The sequence below is a fragment of the Phalacrocorax aristotelis genome, chromosome 2 (assembly GCF_949628215.1).
Source record: "Phalacrocorax aristotelis chromosome 2, bGulAri2.1, whole genome shotgun sequence".
In the NCBI taxonomy this organism is placed as follows: Eukaryota; Metazoa; Chordata; class Aves; order Suliformes; family Phalacrocoracidae; genus Phalacrocorax; species Phalacrocorax aristotelis.
In genome coordinates, this window is record NC_134277.1 from 60,686,850 (window position 1) to 60,709,112 (window position 22,263).

Consider the following 22,263-nt stretch of genomic DNA (forward strand, 5'->3'; position numbering starts at 1 on the left):
TGTGATCACAATAAAAGGCAGTTTCAAAATAAGCTGAAATGTGAAGTTTGTTTAAAAGAGGGAGACTTAACCTTTTAAAAGACATACCAAGCCATTTGGTGAAAACAGGAAGAGCTGGATTTTTTTCCAGCCTGCTTTCTTGGGGAATTGTTAATGATGAAGATTTTTATTAGTAGTTTTGAACTGACTGTAACACCAGGAATGTTTTCAAATACACAGTACCTTTATTGCCAGAAACTGAATGTCCAAATCTGCATCAGATTTTCTTTCGGAATCATATCCATTTCATATAACTTGGTGATTGGAGCACACATCTCAAAGAACAGATTTAAATCCTCACCCAAAGTCAGACAGAGAATCAGTTTGAATCGGAGTGTTCCAAATGAACACCCTGAACATCAGGGCCTGGAAAGTAGTACTGAACAAGAATTATTTCAGTACCTCCTGTTCCACTTTCTGTAGAATAAATATCTATTCCTTGGGCCAGCGAGAGAGCCTGAGGGGTGATGGCTTCATGTCCTAGGGGCTGGGAGGTGTCACCAGGAGGGGAAAGAAGGAATTAGATGTATCAGCAGGTTTTTTTCATCACTGCAGTGTATATGAGTTTACATAGAATGGAACCACACCAGAATGCCCTCTGCCCTGTATACTCGGCAGAGACCAAGCATTGCCTCCTCTTACTCCAAATCTTCCAGTTACCAGCAGTAGATTTGAAGTAGCCCTCTCTCCTTGGTTTGTATTTAGTCCTCTTCCCCACTCAGGTAAATATCAGCCTCTCTGCTCTGTGGTGATGAGCGTTCAGATCTCCTCAGGGACCCTTCAGCACCTGCGGCACTGTGGTAATCAAAGAGATGAGAGTCTGAAGAGAAAGGGTGACAGCCACTCTTTCTTATTTGCTTGCATTTTTTACGGTTTTTCTGTTTCTAATCCAGCCCCAGACAAGACTTTCCGAGCTGAAATCACATTTTTCAGCAAGTGTTTACAAGGGCGAAAAAAGGAACAGTTCTTACTGACTGTTAAGAAAAGCCATCTCAACCCAGATTTTCAAATGTAGCTCTTCAGTGTTACACCCTTCACCCTGTACTTAGGCAACTAAACAATTTACCTGACATTGCTTGGAAATTAGTATCTCTATTTCCTATTGCAACCAAGAGTGGTGATTTAAATCTTTTCCTTCTTACCCCATTGTGGCTTTGAAAAAATGTAACGCTGCATAACATATTATGGCGTTATTATTAGCATCCATCAATACTAATCATACCAAGAATAAGGCGATACCTTAGTAATAAAGCCAAGCCCATTTCTTTCACTGTTATCTCTAAAAATCTTGAAGTTGAAATGAAATGAAGTCTTACAGTGGAGGGCTAGAATCTCTATTGTCTAATTGCTGTAAAGCAAACACACCTACTATTTATGCTTACTTATGGTATGGTATCTAAAGGTTAGGTTTCATTGATTTAATTGTCATTAGGACGAGGCAATTTGTTGCCTTTACAAAAAGGTTGCTTATTGCCAGCTGTTTTCACAAGCTTAGCAGGATATTACTTGTAAAGCAACAAAAGTAAATTCTGTTCAGTGTTGTCTCACAGTTTTACATTCCTTCTCAGGTGCTGCGGGAGGCCAGCGTGGCTTCCTAGGTTGCATTCGTTCATTAAGGATGAATGGGGTGACACTGGACCTGGAAGAGAGAGCAAAAGTCACACCCGGGGTGAAGCCTGGCTGCTCTGGCCATTGCACAAGCTATGGGATGTACTGCGCAAATGGTGGTAAATGTGTCGAAAAATACAACGGCTACTCCTGTGACTGTTCCAAAACTGCCTATGATGGACCATTTTGTATTAAAGGTAAATGCTTTAGTGCAGCAGGCAGAGTATGGGAGAACTATATGCCTATAGAAAAAACACAATAGAATCAATGCTTCAGCTTTTATTAAATCCTGTTTAATACTTCTTAAAAACAAGTCAAATTATACACCCAGGATTTAAATGCGATGATTTAAAACCACATGCCTCATTAGTACTAATATATGTTACCTATTTAAATCAAATAACACAACGACAAAATGCATCAGGAATGCCTGTAGTCGTAGCAGATCTGGCGACTGTATTTCCATAGTCTTGAGCTGTTGAACAATAAATTCCTACTAGCACAATGCCACGCTTACTTCTTTAGAAAAAAACATGGATTTAAACAAAAGCTACCTAGTTTCATTCAGAAATATATTTGGAGATACATAGGTGTGAGATTTTGGTTGAATATCTTATAAATTAGGAGGCCAGCATTTGGATTAAGAATTTTATCTATCCATAACCAGATCAAGTCTTTTAGTAGCTCAAACTGGGTTACAGATTGAACTTGCTAGGGTAAGGGAAGGTACAGAGCCCCCACATCTATGTCAGTCCTTTGGAAATGCCTAAAGTATGTTCTGAATTTTCAAAATCAATGGTTGTAAGACCAATCTGCTATGGACACAAATGTCTGCATAAGAAAGACAGACAAGGAGTAAGGTAAAAAGGGATCTTGTATACAAAAAGAAAAAAGTGAGAATGAAGATGCTAATTTATTTCCACATTTTTTTTTATTTTGATCAGAAGTGATTGTGACAATGTAATGGGAATATAATTTTCCAAATGTTTGCACAGTTTTCAGGGTTTGTGGCCATTCATTTTTTTCCCTTTGTATATTGTAGGGTATTCCCGTTATATTCTTGAAACATTCTTCTCAACGCCTCTAAGCATTTTGTCACATTTACCCAAAGTGCTAATATCTCAGCAGCTCTCTTTCACTGTTCTTTTATTGGTACATGAAATCATCTGTTCTGTTGCTTTTCCTAAGAATTTTAAAAGCTTTCTCAAAAGGTACTAAGCCTAGTTTCAACTAAAAAAAATGTGAAGACTCTTCTTGTCAGTATCTGTGATGTTAAAGAAAACTCTAGCCTCATAAACTGGTCTTCTGCTTTTACATTACTCACTGTACCAGGAATCCTGCAAGCAGGCTGGGTCACCAGTCACCAAATTCCCTTAATGAAGCTGTCTTGGCAGTAGCGGAAAGCACTTGTCCTTTGACATTCTGATTTCCAGCTCCATCTTAACTTCTTTTTTATCAAGTCAAACTTCAAGGATTACCTTGCAAATATCCATACCCTGCTCCCTTCCAGCCACACTTAGAGGAAACCAAGTTTATAAGAGAAAGAGACAGTCTTTTTACCAGATGCTGGGTTATGGACTTTAATTTCTCATCACACGCTTCAGCCATCTTCATTTATATCCATATGTATCCACCTTCATTTCATTTTGTGATAACAGAGCTTTGTCCATTGATGATGTTGCTGACACCTTGGAGCACCCTCTTCTAAAAGCTAAGGGATTTTTTTTTACAGCATCAGATATTCTGATTAATCTCTAGCATGATTATTTTATAAATTCCAATAAATATGGTATATTTCTAGTGCAGCAGAAGTGAAACAGCTGCTGCTCTAGGTAATGGCTTCCACTGTGCTTGCATGCAGGAATTTAATCAGGTTTCCCTGTGCTGTGTTGCTTCAAAGACAAATTATTAAACATATCCATCACATTCAGGACTGTACATACAGTAACTCCTGAGAATGTGAGTACAGTGATTTCAGCTAATTTAGCAAATGCTTTGTCATGAGTTGAGTAATGGTAATTCATATTTACTATTCTGTTGGCTAGCACAGTTATGTTAGAGGAAACCCATTCAGACTGGAACTGGGTCAGTCTCTTACAGATCACATGTGTTGACTCAAAAAAGAAAAAAGGAAAATAAAAAGATAAAAGATCTGCTGCCATGCTATATTCAGTGAATTCACTTTTTAATGTTGGTTTTTTTATTATTATTATTATTATTATTATTGCCAAAACTCAACATACTGGCTTTTATTTTTGTTTTTCTGTTTCTCCTAAGGAGAGAGAAATACCAAGCTTCTGCCAAAACTAGCTCTAAGCTAAAGCGTTTTATTTTTCCTGGATGTGGAGCAAACAGAATAAAAAAATACCATTAGGGAAATAACTGAGCACCTAGCACAGACAAACACTGGTTTTGGCTGGTCTGTAAGCACTGTCATAGCAACAGCAGTAATATTTTACTATATTACACTATAATATTCTCCTTATCAGCCTCCCAGTGCAGCCAAAAGCCCAGAGCTCTGACAGTGATACTTTGGGCATGCAGTAAAACTTGCTGTAAGCTACTGCTGCTGGGCAGCACTGAGTCATACAAAGATACTCATGCTAGCATGTGGATCTCTGTATCACATGGTGTTGTGCTATTTAAACATGACATCAGATCTCTGCTTTAAATATCAGAACAACTACAGGCTAAAAATATGCCTCTAAATCCTTAAGACCTTATGTATGAAATGCTAATTACCAATTTCCTATCTGTTAGTGCTGAAAACTGATGTACTCATCTAGAATATCCCCAAGTATGATTTAGTGTGGGTGACTTCTTGGAGCTTCTCTGTAGAAATAAGAATGTGGTACTGGTATAAAGTTAGAGGATAACTTAAACACAAAATAGGCTGGGTTTGGGGCATCCTGTGATCGAAATAATTGTAAAACCTCTGCAACAAACAGTGCTGATAATGAGATCTTTAAAACCATTCATTTTCAGACCATTAAATTTTACATTGTAAATTTAACTTTCATTAAGCCTTTTAAATCAAGTAAAGGACTGGAACCTCTTGTGCATGTTGTCAAACGCCCTACACATTTGGAAGAAAAGGATCCTACATTTCCTTTCTCATAGCAGCTCCTGGAATCTTATACGATATCCTCTTGGTCCATGAGAGAAGACTGGATATATTTTCTAGGTACAAAGGGCAAACATACAGTACTAATGACAGCAAAATGAATACTGGTGAAACAGCCAAGTCTATTTTAGTTTTAAAAAAATTTAAATAGTTTATACAAATTAGAAAATCTGTTGGACAATAGCAGGGAATTTTTCCCTGCTTCCCTTGTAAAATAAAAATGTTACCTAAATTAATTTTTAGTTGATTTGGATGAAATATCACAAGTCTGATATTTCAATTCATTTTTCATTAACACTTTGACACTTTCCCCTCTCCAAAAGCACTGAAATTTATGTGAACATGCTTTTAAAGGCTGTATACTCTGTTTTCAACCAATTCCATTCTTTATAGCAAGGATGTAGTTGAATACTGCTCTGTCATTTGTGGTTTTCTAACCTGCACCACAGTGTGTGAAAGGTGGCACAATATAATACCTTTCAATATACCACAGTCTTCCTGTTGATTTTAATTGGCTACAGGAGCTTTTCTTATCCAAAAATTTTATTCTGGTAATCAAGTCGCTTCCCCGTGGTAAACTTCTTGAGGTTGGTTACATGCTGAAACTGCTAGCAGAAGAAGTGATAGGAAAAGATCAAAGAAAAAATCCCCATCATTACTATAAGGAAATCACCGTACAGTAGTTCATAAGTAATAAACACATCTCTCAGTAAAAACAGGCCTTGCATATTGTGGATATTTTTGCCAATCATATCCATCCTTAGAGCCATTGACTGATGACTGACAAGAAATTTCATTGTCTCCAGCCTTATTAGCAGCAGGTCATGTGGTTGATGTGGTAAGGGCCTGGAAATTACACTATTCTTTTACAAGGACCAAAAAAGTACAAATATGCAGTCTGACATCTATTTTAACTTTACTTTTGTTTTGTATTTGGGCATATGGAATTGGTTTCATTTCTTTCATTGCTTAGAGAAATTGTTCTGAGGAGTAGCTACAGTGTTTCTGCAGTCCTACAGATTGCATTCTGATCTTTCCCTGTCCTTTGCTTAAGCATAAATTCTCTTTTTTTTTCCTCCCACAGCTGTCCTGTCATCATAAAAGCATTTCAGAGAAAACAATTAAATTTTGTTCCTTTAAAAAACAAACTCTTCCCTTTCTTTAAACAGAAAGAGCTACGGTCAAATGCTGAAATGGCTATGCAGAGCGTGTGGTAGCACTGTGATGTGCTGCCTAGGGAGAAAGCATTCATCCTTTGGGTATTGAAATGGTATGGATCAACAGTAGGAGAAGAAATTGCTCACCACCAAGAGAATGTGGCCAAAAAAATAAACCTAAATAGCTGGTATTGTGACTCATGTGCCTTCAGGTGTGCTGGAAGGGTGAAGTCAAATCTTCCCAGTTTCTATGCAGTTACTCAATTTGCATCAACAAACACTAAGGAGATGAGCACAGTGTATGCAGTCTTTTCTTTCTTTCAAGTAAAGCTCAGATTCACAGTGTGAATTATTGCAATCCATATGCCAGTGCCTGAACTGAACTCCTTCATGTTTGTTTTTGTATTTGCATGAACCCTGAAAGCCATTACAGTAGTATTGTCATGGTCAGATATCCTTCCTTTCTTGCTCCCTTCTCTGCCTCAAAGTGAAAAAATCAGCTTTTTACTAGGCTGAGTGGATGCAAAAAAGACATGCCAGATCTGGTGTTATGGCGCATGGGTGAAGCAGCTCTGCACCCTTCCACAGACTGTTAGACTGACACCTGACCATCTCCAAATTCTGCCCCAGTTATACCCATTCAGTTCCCTTTATTTTGCTGGTTCTAAATACATTTCATTGCTTTGCTGTAAGTCATGGGGAGGCGATTGTTGAGGTGGTTTAAGGTAACTAACTTCTTAGTTTTCATTGTTCATAATCCCAGAATCTGGAAAATCAAGGCAATATTGTCTCCTACCCCTCAAAAAATTCTGCTACACACAACATGATCATGATCTGTTAGCCAGAAGTTATATCAGAAATTTTCCTTGGGTTGGGAATGTTAGGCTCCCAGTCTGGTAAGCCTGAATGCTGCAGTCAGGTTTTTCTACCTGTAGATCAAACTACAGGACTTGAGTCTTAGCCTCTATTGAGTAAACATATATACTTAGAAAAAAATACATACTCTCTAAAGCTATTCCACTCTGCTGTGCTGGCAATACTGCCTTATTGAACATGCACAGTTGTACATTAGTACTTTGAAAGTTGCGTTTCACCTAAGTTGCAAAAATTCTTTTATTGGAAAAAAGTCTTTTTTCCTTTTTCAAGCAAAACAAACCCTCTCTGTACTTCTTACATATCTCAAGGAGATGTCAACCTGATTATAAACTGAACTTGCCAGCCCACTTACCATCCATAATAAACTACTTATAAAATGCAAGGACTTCTTGTTCTATACACAGAAGGAAAATCAATCAGGGTAGTAAGTTAAAAATACTAAGTCCTGGCTCAGAAAATATCATAAACTTTCAATTGCTTTGTTAGCTAACTGTAATAGGCCTGCTCTGGTGTCATTTTTCAGTGAATGCAGATGTTTTAGGAAAGATGAGTAGAGCAACTTCAGCCACATTGCTGCACGCCTGCGCAAAGGCAACTGAGAGATTTGAAGTTCTCGCACCAGATACCTGTGTGCAATATTTATATACCCGCATGCTATTGGAGTAGTATTGGCACCTCACAATCTGATAAGGTATTTATCCTTAGGGTAGCTCTGTGATGCAAAAAGGTGTTTCTATTATGGTAATGCAGAGAGTGAGAATGAGCTAATGAGTGAATGAAGGAACTGCTCACTTTTAGAGTGGATACCTGTGATATAGGAAGGAATTGAAGCCAGATCTCACCTATAAAGGCTGTCACTCTAAATACTGTGCAATCATCTAATGGCAGTCTGTAATATTTCCTAAAATGGCTCTTGCAAGGCTGCAAGTTTTTCTGTGAGGTTACCTAAAGAGCACCTCTAAAGACTCCCTAGCAGGAAATCATGAAACCTGGTCTGTTGTATATTTGACATTACATTTTTCTTCATCCATCCTGTTTTATTTGATGTGGGGCGGGGATGGGGGTGGGGGTTATTCTGCTGCCCTAGACATCAGTTCAAATGGCTGTAGCTATAGAAAGATCTATAGTAATTTCACGTCAGTGCAGAATGAACCGCAACTGTGATTTTCCTGACATTTTTAGGTTTTTCTTAGCATGTGCACTTCTGTCCAGGTAGAGCAAGGTAGAATAAAAAGCACCTGCTTTTTACAGGGCTATTGCAAAAGAAGGTTCAGAGCTCAGCCTTGCTTAGGTATGCCAGACTGCTTCCCAGCAGAATCTACCTGTCGGCATTGACTAGGGAGGCTTGAAGGTGTAACGAATCAGGTGGCTCAATACCATCTTCTCTGGCACTCATCCTGTTCTACTGAAGGTGTTGGGATACTTTGCATGGATTTATGATCAGGCCCAAGAGTTTCACTCGTGCCCATTATTTTACATATCCCCTGATTCTGATGGTTATTTGTTCAAGAAAGCATTTTTAATGCTGAGCACTGATATATTAATATCTTCTATTAATGCCAACAAGCAATAGCTGTATTTTGATATTTTACTCCACATGTAGAAAATCCAAATGTGTGTCACAAATTATTACAGTAATGGCAGCCAGAATAAGAGACTTGAGGATGTAGGACAAAACTTTTAAATCCCGACTTCTTGGTTTCACAAACTAAATACTGTGAGCCTGAAGGTAGAATAAAATGTTGAGTGAGCTAACCAGATAAATGATAAGCATTACCATCTTCAGAGCACTCAAAGTAAACTCTCTCCCAGATGAACAACTGTGAGATTCTGACCCTTTACTGATGCCCTATGGCCAGGATGATCTCAGCAAACAGTCTTAATGTTTGTGACCACAGCCTGGAAGTAGCTGCAATTTCTGGTGCTCTCTAGCACATTTTAGCAACAAGCCAGACAAGCAAGCTCTAGTTAATCTATATTCAATATTCATAACTATATGAGAAATGGAAAAGGCAAGAAAATGATGCACTGGGAAAGAGGTTTTGTTCAGCTGTCTAAATTGCCCTAACAATTTTTGTACATGCACTGAGTGTCAGAACACCTCCAGTAACTGTCCTTGCTTAGGATTTTGAAAATGCTGCTTTTCACATCCAGAACTCCATACAGCAAAGACTTAGCATTGAGCACTAGCAAGGAGCATCACAGAGTAAAAATTTTAATATACCAAGTATGAGTAGGGCCAAGGAGGCATTTAGGGCCTCCAGATGGGACATGCTCTAAGAGTGCGTGTCAGTCAGCTTTGTGAAACAAAGAGGTGGGAATCCTTCTCTACTGAATTTTTCACATGTCCTGACCAGGCTTCATATTTGTCAGGATTTTGTCTCCAGCTTCTCTGAGGCAGGGATTTTACCCATTACTGCCCATTAATAAGATTTCTTTTTGAAGGCCCAGCCTCCAAAAAGTCAAATACAGCAATACCAGAGAGGTAACAAGCATTACTTTCTCCTTGGTCCCCAGGTGAAAGGTGACACAAGCCAGGTCTTGAGTTTACTTGGAAAAATGTGAAGTCATAGTTGTGAGACAGTGATAGCTGCCCTACTGCAGAAGGTAGATTCTACCTCTTAGAGTGCCACTCTTGAAAAGCTCCTGTGTCAAAACTGGGAGTTTTTTGAGGGGTGGGGTTTTTTGATAGCTCCACAGATCTGTTGCTTCTTTATTTATTACTAGTAATATCTTGAATTTGATTCATGACAATCATATCCTGACTATCAGTGCAGAGCCAATTCTATTGCCATAAAGCCTGCTGAGTTCTGTGTCTTTTATGTATGCCTCCAAATAGAAAATCATGCTGAAGCTGTGTTCAGCCACACCTGTGCAATGCTCTTCACAGGTGAGGAAAAAGTAATGGAGAAAGAATACAATTTCTGGGTGTGACTGAATGTATGGCTACCAGAATTGTTAGAATTGCCTGAGAAGACAAAAACCGATACTGGTGTTTCACTGATGTTAAACGAGCAGCAGAGGAGAATCAGGTTCTTAGGCCTACAACACTGGCCCAGAATTGTCATGAGATTGTGGATTTTCTGTAAGAGAAACGGGGTTTTTTTGTAGCTACTTGGCTTTCCCCCCAGTCTTTCAATACTCTTGATCCCAGACATAATGAGAGTGTACAAAAGTAAAAGTAGCTGAGTGGGAAGAGGGAGACTGGTGAGATGACCAAAGAATTGTAACCTTCAAAATGTTTGTCAGTTCTGGGTATATGTGCATTTTGTGTGGAAGTTTTAGATCAGCTTTTGCTTGAAGCTGGACAGTTTTGTAAAATATGTGCAGTTCACACTGGGAATATGCACCTTGCTTGGTAAAATAATTTCTGCTGATACACAAATCTTGTTCTGGATTCCTCTACAAAGCAAGCCCAAACTATGTATTTGCAAAGTCTGTCAACAGAGAGTGACCACACTGCATATTGGTGTAGAAATAGGCACTGCTTTCCAAAGAAAACTGATCTGTTACCACCACATTCATTTCCCCAAGTCTTCTGCCTCAAAAGGGCAGTTTGCAGAGGAATGCTTCACTACACTTTATGCCTGATCTCCCAAGACCCATTTTTTCAGATAGCATTTGAAATATTACAAAAGAAAGCAGAGGGTGGTACATGGGAACGTCATCCACATTTCAGCAGCAGGGTTTGTGCTGCATTTTGCTCATTTTATTCAGGCAACTTGAATAGTTTTCTGAATGAAGGACCTAGGTTTTCCTTTTATCAGAGCTTCATGAAGGTTATACACTTGTGACCCCCAAGTAGGTATTTTTTTCATTGATCAGTCCTCAGCATTTCCAAATTATCTTATACCTGCATTCAGTATAGAGAAAATTATCCTTTTGCTTTTTCTAATATTTCCTAATAGTTTAAACATCCTGCTCCTGTGAGCTGCTGAGCACTTTGCAGCCCTGCTGCAAGGACTTCAGCTTCATTCAGTAAAGAGTGTAGTCATGTGCATCAACCTCTTTGCTGAGCTGGAACTTGAGGGGATTCAATATCTTCCTGTCGAGGGCCGAATACACTCACATAGCCAAAGTGAACCTTCCTCTTATTCTTCCTCTTGAAAGAGGTGGTGTGCATGTGAGGAGAATTTCAAGGCTCATTACAATGGCTTGTACACCTGTAATAATACAGCTATACTGAAAATTATTTTCTCAGCACAGGTCAAGTTAAACATACAGAACATTATTTGCTCTGTTGTGAAACCCTTTTGGGAAAAAAAAATCTTGCCATTTCAGAGAGCACCATTTACTTAAAGATTTCTTTGTACTAATGAACATTTAAAGTAGCAATTCATAATATTTACAGCTGTGGAAAATGCATTGCACGCTTTCCAGTTCAGCCGAAGAACAGCGCTGAGGTCAGGACTGAAGGCCCCAGCATTCCCAGTGCATGAGTCTCCGGGCAAGCGTAGCGCCAGGCAATCCTGAAGATGGCTCTTAAAATAAAAAGCATGACAAGCAGTAAAACAGGCCAGAGGCGAACATAATTTTGCATCAGTATGCTGCGTGTATACGCAGAGCCTCACTAGCAGAGTGGCAGTGTCAAATGACAGGGCTGCTTGACGCACCGGGACCCAGCATGCCAGCTCAGGCAAGCAGCTCTGCTAGCACCACGGCAGCATAATTGATGCAGCATCTGCCCGAGGAGCAGCTTGCATGAGCTAGAAGCAGAGGATGAAGAAGAATAAATTAGCAGTCATAGGGATATTTTTAAGCCAGTCTTGCAAATACTTAGAGCTACAGTGTATACTGCTTTAGATTTGTAAGTGCTAACACTTATTTTCCACTGCTGTTAACAGCTTAAGGCATCACAATGTGCAGAAGTATTTTCAGGACAGGCCCTTCGCTTTTAATCCAGGAGTTATTAAGTGTACTCTACTGGAAAATATAGTTGTTAAACTGAATTGCCTCTCCCTTAACTGTTTCAGGGTGATTTAAGGTTTGTCCTATAAAATGGCAGTTATAAATCTGTCAGAATGATAAAATTATTTATAGCACCTTGGGACCACAACTTGATGCCATGTTTTATACAGCCGCACAGTGACAGTGACTATGATATTTGAGTATTAGAGAATTTTTATACGGTAACATGAAAATATAAAACTTTTCGAGCACTAAATTAAGCAAAAATTTGGAAAGGAGAGTCAGTAAAGTCTATTATAATTTTACCTGTCTTTTTATCTTTTCTCTGCTCAGCTACTCTGAATAGAGTCTGCAAGCTCATTCTTGACTTGCTTTGTATGACTGCACAGCTTGTAAAATGGACATCTTGCTTCACATGTTTTGAGACAAAGCCTTTGCTTAGAATTGTGTCAAGACTCTGAATGCTAAAAGGGACTAAAAATGAATTTTCTTTTTAAATAAAGATAGTGTGTTGATTTTTCAGAAGTTTAGATGGGCAATTTTGTAGCAATCTGTGGCAGCTTTGCATCATGTAGGAAGGTAGTAAATGATGAAAGTTTTTTTTTAAAGACTGGTCACCTCTTAAGCATTGCTTTATAACCATTCTTTAAATACAATACTCATATGCTATGGTCATAATCTTTATTCATCATTCTTCTTAACTTCTTAATTAAGTTCACATGTAATTAAAACATTTCCTTTAATGATGTTGTCCCAGACAGGAAAGCCTCTCCAGCACCTGTCCAGTCACTAAATGAATGACTGCTATAGGAAGCCAGTCCAGCAATCCCCAATAGACTCAGTAGGTTATACACTACCAATGGTAGGCAACTATGCTGTGATTCCCATAGGAGGCTGTCAAAGTCAGCCTTCACTGTAAGAATGTCAACCCTGAATTATGTTTTTAATGTTAAGAAATAGGCAGGACTGCATTATTGTGAGAAGTAATAGCAATGGTTTTTCAACTGAATGTCTTAATTCTGCCAAAAGTAGTTTTGTTTTCTGTCAGGAGTGTTGAAACATGACATTCTGTCTCAGATTGGTTTGAAAACTTTGCCTGGGTAGCACCTTCTGGGAGCTACAGTTCAGGTGTCTCTTCCCTTGTTCCCCACTGAGTCAAGCTCCCTAGTTAATTTTATCTCCCATAAGGGCTTCCTGATTATGCAGTTGTCATGAAGGATTGTGGTAGCAGTGGGTAATTTTTCTAGCATTGTGTCCAATCCTGTTTCAAATCTTTCAGGTGCTGGAATTGCTATCATTCATTTGTGAGGTGCTTCCAAATCCACTCAAATCTTCTGGTAGACTTGCTGGTTTCCTTTTCCTTGACAGTGTTTATTTACTGTGCCCCTTAGATCTCTCTTCCTTGTAACTCCTTTTTGGGAACATTATCTGCTGCAAGACCTTAGTGAGAATAAACCTAAAGTGCGGTTCTTCTGGTCTGTAGTATTGATATGAGAAACAGGCATAGACTTTCTGCCTCTTTCCTTTGTTCTGTGAATCAAGGTACCACCAATAAAATGGAGATTGTCCTTTACATTCTCATTGGAAAGTAGTGAGACTTTTGACTTAATATTGGCAAAGTACTTAAATAATGCAACAGTAGAAACATGTCTATGTTAGGACTGGTAAAGTCAGTAGCAATATGTTTCATCCAAAAGGCGTCAGCAAGTTTAACTTCTCTTTTTCTTTTTTCTTTTTTTTTTTTTTTTCCTCTTTTTCCTTATGTTCAAGATGTTGGAGCATTTTTTGAAGAGGGAATGTGGCTTCGTTACAACTTCCACTCCCCAGGAACTAGCGTGAAGGATTTAGTTAGCCGAATGCTTTTGAGTTCTGCAGATCCTGAGACTACAGCACCTGACCTCAACTTGAATAAAGAAGATCTCAGCTTCAGCTTCAGTACCACCAAGTCACCTTGTGTCTTATTGTACATCAGCTCCTATACCCAGGACTTCATGGCTGTGCTTGTCAAGCCATCTGGTAAGCAACTGTTCTGTGCTCTCTCCACTGAAGGCATAATTGATAAGAGCACCACGCTGGCATTCAGCTGAAGGTCTGAACTAATGAGAAAGTCTCTTCACCCTTGTCATGTTAAAGTAAAGTACATGGGACCTGAACCTCTATTCTGCTGTACTAAATTTTGTACTGATGTAACGGTTCAATTCAGTGAGGCTTCACTAGCCAACCCTCCCTCTCAAAACAAATAAACCAAACCCCAAAAAAAACCTGCTGTAAGAGTCAGATCAATGCCATGAATTAGCATTATGGAGGGGACAAGTAGGCATCCACACATAGGCAGCTTAATCACTGAAGTCATTGCAATATCACCAGGAGTCAGTGGGAAGTGTAATATACTGAAATATTCTGAAAATCTGACTACCCAATGAGGTGGCTAAAATATGCATGTAGCATAGTATATAAGATCCTAAACATTTTGGTGATGGTTGAAATTTGGATATGGACATTTTTCTGGCACAGTATTAAAACAGTGTATATCTTGATTCCAAATAGTGCCTTAGCACCCCATGAAAATCACAGTTAGGATGATTTTACTACCATTCCCTTATACAGGTATTCCACATGCCAGTCAAATTTTTCCCTTCGTGGGGAAGAAAGAAGGTGCATGAGAGAAATCCTGCTTCAGACATCTGAACTATAGTTATAAAAGCCTAGGCCTGCTCTTTTGGGCCAGAATATTTCTGGTTTTGATCAATAATGGGGTCTGCATTTCCCTTTTCAAGCATCCTTCCTTTTAATCAAATAATAAAATTTGTTATGAAGAGCAAACACTTCACTTTTGTTTAGAAAAGCAAAATCTGTCTGGCAGTATGTCATGAATACAATTAACCACTTTTGTCTATACTTTTCTAACTATATATTATTACATTTCCATAAAAGTCCAGATGGTTACCTGTCAACAACAATTAAATGTAAGAAAAAGAAAGTCTCTTGTGTAGATTATGTGTCAATGTTAATTTGTTGTAATTTTGCCTTTATTCAATGCATATCTGTGGTTTATTCTTTAGGAAACATCCCGATTTCTATAAATTCAAAGAATTTTACTGCAGCAAGGATAATAATCTCAACAATAAAGTGCTACTTGATGTGCTCCAATTTGTTTGGTTTGCAATCAGGACTGTTTACAAACACTTTGGTTTTGAGATGCTGGTCATTGTCACACTTCTGGGTTATAGACTGGAAACAGTTTTCAGCCCAGTAGCTTTATAATCTCAAACGCTATTTCTCCTGCAGAGATCAGCTCTGAGAGCAATTTAAGTGTAAAATGATAACATCCGTATGTGAAAATAAAGAGGGGAAAATAGCTGGTGAATAAAGATTGAAATACCTGAGGGTGCTTTTCACATTTCTTTCACTAGGGAATCTGCAAATTCGGTACAGCCTAGGAGGCACCAAAGAGCCATATAACATTGATGTTGACCACAGAAACATGGCAAATGGACAGCCACATACTGTTAACATCACACGGAATGGACGGGACATAGTACTGCAGGTAAGCAGACAGTAAAGGTTGCTTGATTCCATTACTTGTAGCTTGTAGCATTTTATATCTTGATAGTCACCATCCCTTTGAAGATATCAGTGTAGTTTAGGAAATGAAAAATACAGTAGACTGGGTTCTGCTTGCAGATTGCACTTCTAGCAGTTAACAAAAGCTATTCTCTCCCTCTGTTGCATGGAGTCATGTTGTTCTGAAATCCTCAGTCATGACAGCTGGACTTCTATAGGTGTCACTGTAGATGCTTGAGGGCATCTGGCTGGTAGATAGATAACATGGGACTTAGGATAAGCCTGCACCGTTCTGGAGCAGCAGCTGGAAGCCAGGAGGGATACCGTACAGCACCGTAAATGGCAGTACAGCCTGATGCACAGACAACTATGGATCATGCCTTAAATCTTGAGTCTGCAAATGAGGATGTCTTTAAATATAAATTTACCCTGCAGTCCAGTGAAATTAGAAGAGCTGTTCTGCGAAGATGAGCAGATGCTTAAGCGTTTGTGTGACAGGAGGCTAAGACAGATAATATTATTGAAGGCACATAGCTCTATCTTATTTAGGTTTTGGTACTGTGCAGACAGGAACTTCGTGTCTCCGTATCTCAGTTTACAAACCTTTGAGATAATATAATACTATTTAAATAACTGAGGGGAGCACTGCAAGAAGCAATCAATGTTTCCAGACAGCTTTCTGTCTGTGGTCATTACAGCACTCTGTTTTCATTCCCTGGTTGTCACATCTGCAAACATGGAGACTGCAGCAGCGTATGAGAACAGTTATGTTGGCAGGATAGTCAGGTAGATGGGGTAGATTAATCTGGATTTGATAGTTCATAGGAAGCAAACCAAAACCAATAACAAATGAAATATAAAAAGAGGAAGTCTCCTTGGGAACCAAGCCAAAAGGTGAAGGATAGTAGCTGTCAGTATTATCTACCTGAAGATTAAAATAGATCCCTGATAGTTGTTGTTTCAAGGCATCGAAAGGAAACCTTTATAGTGCATTACAATGTCATTTGACTGAGGCTTTCAGTACACAGAATAACACTGGATGCACTGAAGTATAATTGACATAAAATTAGAAAATTTGTAAAATATCAGATAATCTAAAAAATATATAGGTGATACATCCAAACACTTTTCAGGCTTTTAGAGGTTGGGAAGGGTATATTTTAATATATGCATCTTTCTTGCATGCTTTTGCATTTGCATTTATTTCTCTTACTGCTAAATGGAAGCTGAAGAAGACCTACAGTTTGGTTGCCTTCTGCTTTTAAATGCTTCTGTTTGAGGCAGGTATGGCATGTTCTCTATGGAGTCATAGCTGGCTGATTTAGACAGCTGTAAAACTAAATAAATTATTTTCTGGAGGGATCAGATGAGATACCTTGCCCAGTTGGAAAATATGTACACAGTTAAGTATCCAAGCCTTGCATAAACTCATGTACATTTAGGGCCCAAACTTTCTTAATCTAGTCAGTGTGCTTAAAACACAGCTGGTTTATGTAATCAAAAAGCAGATGCATTTTAGGCTTATTAAATGAGATGATCTGTCTGATGCATAGGAATAGGGAAGGTAGGGACACATACAAAGAAATTCCAGAAATCCTACCCCTACTGTATTCTGAAACAGAAGATTTCTGTCAAATTTTGTTTAATCTTGTGGTGGGTTGACTTTGGTTGACTGCCGGATGCTCACCAAGCCGCTCTATCACTCTCCCTTCTCAACTGGACAAGGGGACAGAAAAATATAGTAAAAGGCTCGTGGGTCAAGATAAGGACAGGGAGATCACTCAGCAATTACAATCATGGACAAAACAGACTAGACTTGGGGAAATTAATTTCATTTATTACTAATCAGATCAGAGTAGGGTAATGAGAAATAAAAACAAATCTTAAAACACCTTCCTCCCCACCCTCTCTCTTCCTCTGGGGCTCAGCTTCACACTCCAATTCTCGACCATCTTCCCCTGAGCAGCACAGGGGAATGGGGAAGGGAGCTGCAGTCAGTTCATCACATGTTGTCTGTGCCGCTCCGTCCTCCTCACTCTCTTCCCCTGCTTCAGTGTGGGGTCCATCCCACAGAAGACAGTTCTTCACAAACTGCTCCAGCATGGGTCCTTTCCATGTGTCCCTTCCACAGGCTGCAGTCCTTTAGGAGCAGACTGCTCCAATGTGCATCCCCTGCAGGGTCACAAGTCCTGCCAGCAAACCTGCTCCAGTGTGGGCTCCTCTCTCCATGGGTCCACAGGTCCTGCCAGGAGCCTGCTCTAGCATGGGCTCTCCATGGGATTACAGCCTCCTTTGGGCACATCCACCTGCTCCACCATGGGGTCCTCCATGGGCTGCAGGTGGATATTTGCTCCACCATTAACCTCCATGCGTTGCAGGGGACAGCCTGCTTTACCATGGGCTTCACCACAGGCTGCAGGTCAATCTCTGCTCCAGTGCCTGGAGCCCTCCTTCTCCACTGACCTTGCTGTCTGCAGGGCTGTTTCTGTCTCATAGTCTCACTCCTTTCTTTCAGCTGCTGTTGTGCAGCAGTTTTTTCCACTTCTTAAATATATTATCCCAGAGGCACTACCACCGTTGCTGATGGGCTCAGCCTTGGCCAGTGGCAGGTCCATCTTGGAGCTGGCTGGAACAGGCTCTGTTGGACATGGGTGAAGCTTCTGGCATCTTCTGACAGAAGCCCCCCCGCTACCAAGCCTTGCCTCACAAACCCAATACAATTCTCCAGAAGGACGTTGATTTTGTTACTTATCTGGTTATGTTCTGTAAATGAGAGAACTGATATGAACAGAAATGGATCTGTTCAGTAGATTTTTCACTTGAAAATGAGTCCCGTTTTCAAATATAAACTCTTCATGGTGTTTGAAAATACAGAAGATAGAAATACAGTTTTTCTCAGTATCAAGAGGACAAATTATAAAATATGATTTTTCTCTTGCAGATCTGAGCAGTGAGGATTTGAGTAGACTTTTATTTCCTGGTAAATCCTTCTCCAACCTGATGAGCAGCTGGTTTGCTTGCTTTTAAAGAAGACAGCTTGCTTGCCAGGTGCCGTTGCTCATACTTCCACATCTCTACAGGGCATAAAAGTGTCACAAGAAGGATTTATTTCTCATCAAAGCTTCAATTCAAGAGCATTTAGTTAGTGTTTTTGAGATCTTAACAGCAAGTTCATACTTAGAATACCTGTCTTTCTAACTTACTGTAATAACCCTGTAGTGCCAGAGAGATTTAAAAAATCTGCAGCCAGGCAATAAATTGCTACCATATGAACTATGTGAACCTGAGTTTTATCATGATTCTCAGGAGTTTCACTTATATATAAATACAGTAAAAGGCTCATTATTGAACTCTATGAGACCTTACCCGATACTAGTAGACAGGAGACCACTGATTACTTACATAAGGTCAGAGTTACTGTCCAATCAATCAGAATTTGAAGTAACCTTTGAAATAAACATATCCACAATATTGTATATCCACAAGGTAACAAACAAGCACAAGAACAAATATTCAGTGTGAATTGTTTTCATTAGAATCACACCCCTATTCCTAACATACCAAGACAGTCAAGACTAAAGGTGGACCTCTCTGTCAAGAGGTTTTTATATTTCAGTTTTCTACATTCACTGACTGCAGACAAATCAATAATCACTTCTGTATTAAATAACAAGCTCCTATTTGTGATGCCAATGGTTTCTCAAAGATAAGATTAAGGATATACAGTTCATTTAGGTGTCAGAAAAAATGAATGACATAAATTCAGGGACAAAGGTCTGCTTATTTCCTGTTGTTTCCATGAGGTGGGCAAAATCAACGTTTTCTAAGAATTCCTATCTCTTGCCTCTAGTAAAATACCAGAGACTAGTAACCATGGCACACCTCCAAGGCTGCATTAGTTCACCTGTGGCAAGAAAAAGCCCAGACTGACAGATGGGGAATGCATTATCGCAGTAAATGACATTCGAGAGCTGAGCTTTAGGTCATGAAGGGCACGTTTTACTTTGTTTGACTTCATTAAAAAATTTCATGCTTCAGCAGGGTATTTTCCATATCATAAAAACCAGATCACTCTTGACCAAGTGTTCATGGGTGATTAACGCTATTCACACATCAGTAAGATCTTTTAAGAAAGTCAAGGACAAAAACTCCTAGCAGAGGTTCTGATCCAAAGCCCACTGAAGTCAATGAAAGGCCTTCCTTTCTCCAGAAGGCTTTAAATTGTACCTTAAAGAGCTACAACAGTTACATCCTTAGTGAAAGGCTCATACCTCCTGCTTCTGTGCGTGTCCTCAGAGTGAAATAAGAGTGGAATCTGAATCAGACACTTTTTTCTGTTCCATTGCACAAAGCTGTATCAGCATGTTAAAAGAAAAAAAGAAAACCCATATAATGTGCTTTAATAAAGCTGATATAGTCAACAGACTTGAAATGGGCCTCTCAGCTTCCGTGCTAAGATATTCCTGTAGATTCTCAATAGATCTCCAGTTCTTCATAGTTGCTTTAAAGCCATTTCTAGCAATGGGTTATGAGTCACAGCTTCTAATGCCTTCTTTGTTCCTGGAAAGTATTAGACCTGAACAACGTCTTTAGGACTCCAGTGTCCCAAACCCATCCATATACTTTCATGACAACTGAAAGTTGTTGCATGCCTGCTCAGAAGACTGTACGGAAGGATAGCTGGCAGTTCTCTCTTTCATGCTTGCACAATATAGAGAACTGTGGTAGAGAGGCTATACAAGACAATACCCTATATTCACAATGTTAATTGCTGTCTCCGTTCAAAGTGAATTGAATTAAGAGGCTTTATAGAAATCTTGACCTGAACTCAGCTGTTCATAGGATTGAGAATAATCCAGGAAATTTATTTGTAGAGATCTCCATTTTCCAGCTTCACCAGAGGCAAGCAGTAGAAATACCCATCTTCTGTGAAAAATAATCAGTTAAATATTTGACCCTCACCCAAATAAAAGCAAGAAGAAACAGAATTTTTGCAAGTCCTTTCTCTTATTTCCATTTTGAACTCTGCACTTCTTGATAGCATTTGCAAAGTCTTAGATGCTTAACAAAATGTAAATCATACAGTTAATTCAAACCTAATCTGAAGTACAAAATACTGTAGTAAACATAATAGCAACAAATTAAATGGGTGAAGTATAGCAAAGCAATCTGCATATAATCCCAAGCTTAAATGCAAGTAACATATCAAAGATTTTTATAATTATAGATTAAATTTTGGTCTCATTAAAGGGAGTGGGAACTTTCTCATAGATTTCAGTGAAGCTATCATTTCACCTCCTATTATTATAGTTGCACAGAATCATTACTATTGTATTTCATGTATTTTGAAGCCTCAACAGAATATGATCACTCTGTTTGAGTTCTTACTTAAAAGAGGCCATAAAATTTCACCAAATTATTTTCTTGTGCTAACCCAAAAAGTAATGACAGGAGCATAACACATTTTCTAGAAATACGTATGTATATATAGCTTATATATCTCTCTCATATTTTTTTTCTAGCTTTAAAGACTTCAGATGATAGAAAATTTACCATATCCTTTGGCCATGTCTTCCAATAGTTAAGTTCCATTCCTGTAAAGAATTTGCAGCTAATATAGAGTTTGAATTCTGCAGTCTTCAGTGTTTAGCTTTTGGATCTTTGCGTCTATGCCTGATAGATGAAAGAACTGTTTGGTGTCGTGTGTCAGTCTCCTTCACACTTTTTTAGAGACGCTGATTAAAACACCTTTTCATCTTGTCTGTAAGAAGCTAAATAAATTGAACTATTCTAGCTTACCATCAGAAGTCTATAATTTTTGAGCCATAAAACAATTTTATAACTCTTCTGTGAAAACTCTCCCACTGAGTCACATTTTGAAAACCTTTACCCTGGGATTACACATGGTAATAGTAGTTATGGCATAAAAATGATGTAGACATGCCATCTTTATTTACTTATTTCCTTCATTTTCTGGACAAATATGCTGCCATGGCATCCTTTGGACAGTGCTGTATGTTGTCTAGACCCCTAATTAATTTCAAGACTGGTTTAACTACCATTTCATTGACTAGTAGGGCATGGGGAAGTACTCTTCATGATTTGAGAGAAAACAGCCAGACAGTATTTACAAATTCCATAGCAGCTGGTATGAATAAAACATGTTTTAAATATCCAGGACTTCAACCACAAGTAAACATGTAAACCATAGTTAATATCAATACAATGAAACCCTCTGCTTTTTTTCTAATAATCAGGTATATCTATTATGTTAAAAGTATATTTAATGAATTTCCAAACAGGTTTTGCTTTAAATAAAAAATATCTTTTGTTCTATTAATAGTAAAGGCATTCTTGCTGAAATGAATTATTCTAATCCCTGGAGATGCGTCATTTCCAGTACGTATTGCCATTCTGCAATGGCAATGTATTACTCAAAATGCTAGTGCACCAGAAAGGCAAACTCAGACCATTTTCTAGAGCAGAACCAAACATTACATCTGCATGTTTAATACATTAGCCCTCTATTTACCCATAGCTACTAAGCTCTTTTTCTCAATAAGTCACAAGAAAATGGTTTTTGCTCAGATTTGAAAACAGAGGGGTTTTTTTACAAATAGGTGACAAAGTAGCATAAAAAGTTATCAATAGGAGAAAGTTTGAAAATAAAACAAAGCTTATATTGATACAGTATCTCATTCCTATAATCCTAAACTCCATCTGTTTTCCAAAATATAAAAAAATACAGATCCTGGTCTTTGCATACTTCAGATTCCCTCCGAGTATAATGATGTTACAGGTGTTGCTGAAGGCTAGGTGTTCAGTTCTCAAAAGAATCTGTAAACAAGCAGAATTTAAATCATATGCATCAGAATCAGACATGAATGACTAATTCACTGATTAATAATTTTCTTACTAGTTCTTGTGCGCTCACAGGACGTCCGTGAGCTCCTAGCAGTTTTGTTGATTCTATCATTTTCTGAATTT

General features: G+C 38.7%; 1 protein-coding gene across 1 annotated transcript in view; it reads left to right on the forward strand.

The window, feature by feature from the left end:
• Positions 1–22,263, forward strand: part of CNTNAP2 (contactin associated protein 2) — a 1,177,124-nt gene that overhangs the window by 1,082,555 nt on the left and 72,306 nt on the right. Inside the window, exons 18-20 of the mRNA XM_075083760.1 lie at positions 1,608–1,844; positions 13,483–13,728; positions 15,126–15,259. Coding sequence (XP_074939861.1) covers positions 1,608–1,844; positions 13,483–13,728; positions 15,126–15,259 — 617 coding nt within the window. The remainder of the gene's footprint in view (positions 1–1,607; positions 1,845–13,482; positions 13,729–15,125; positions 15,260–22,263) is intronic.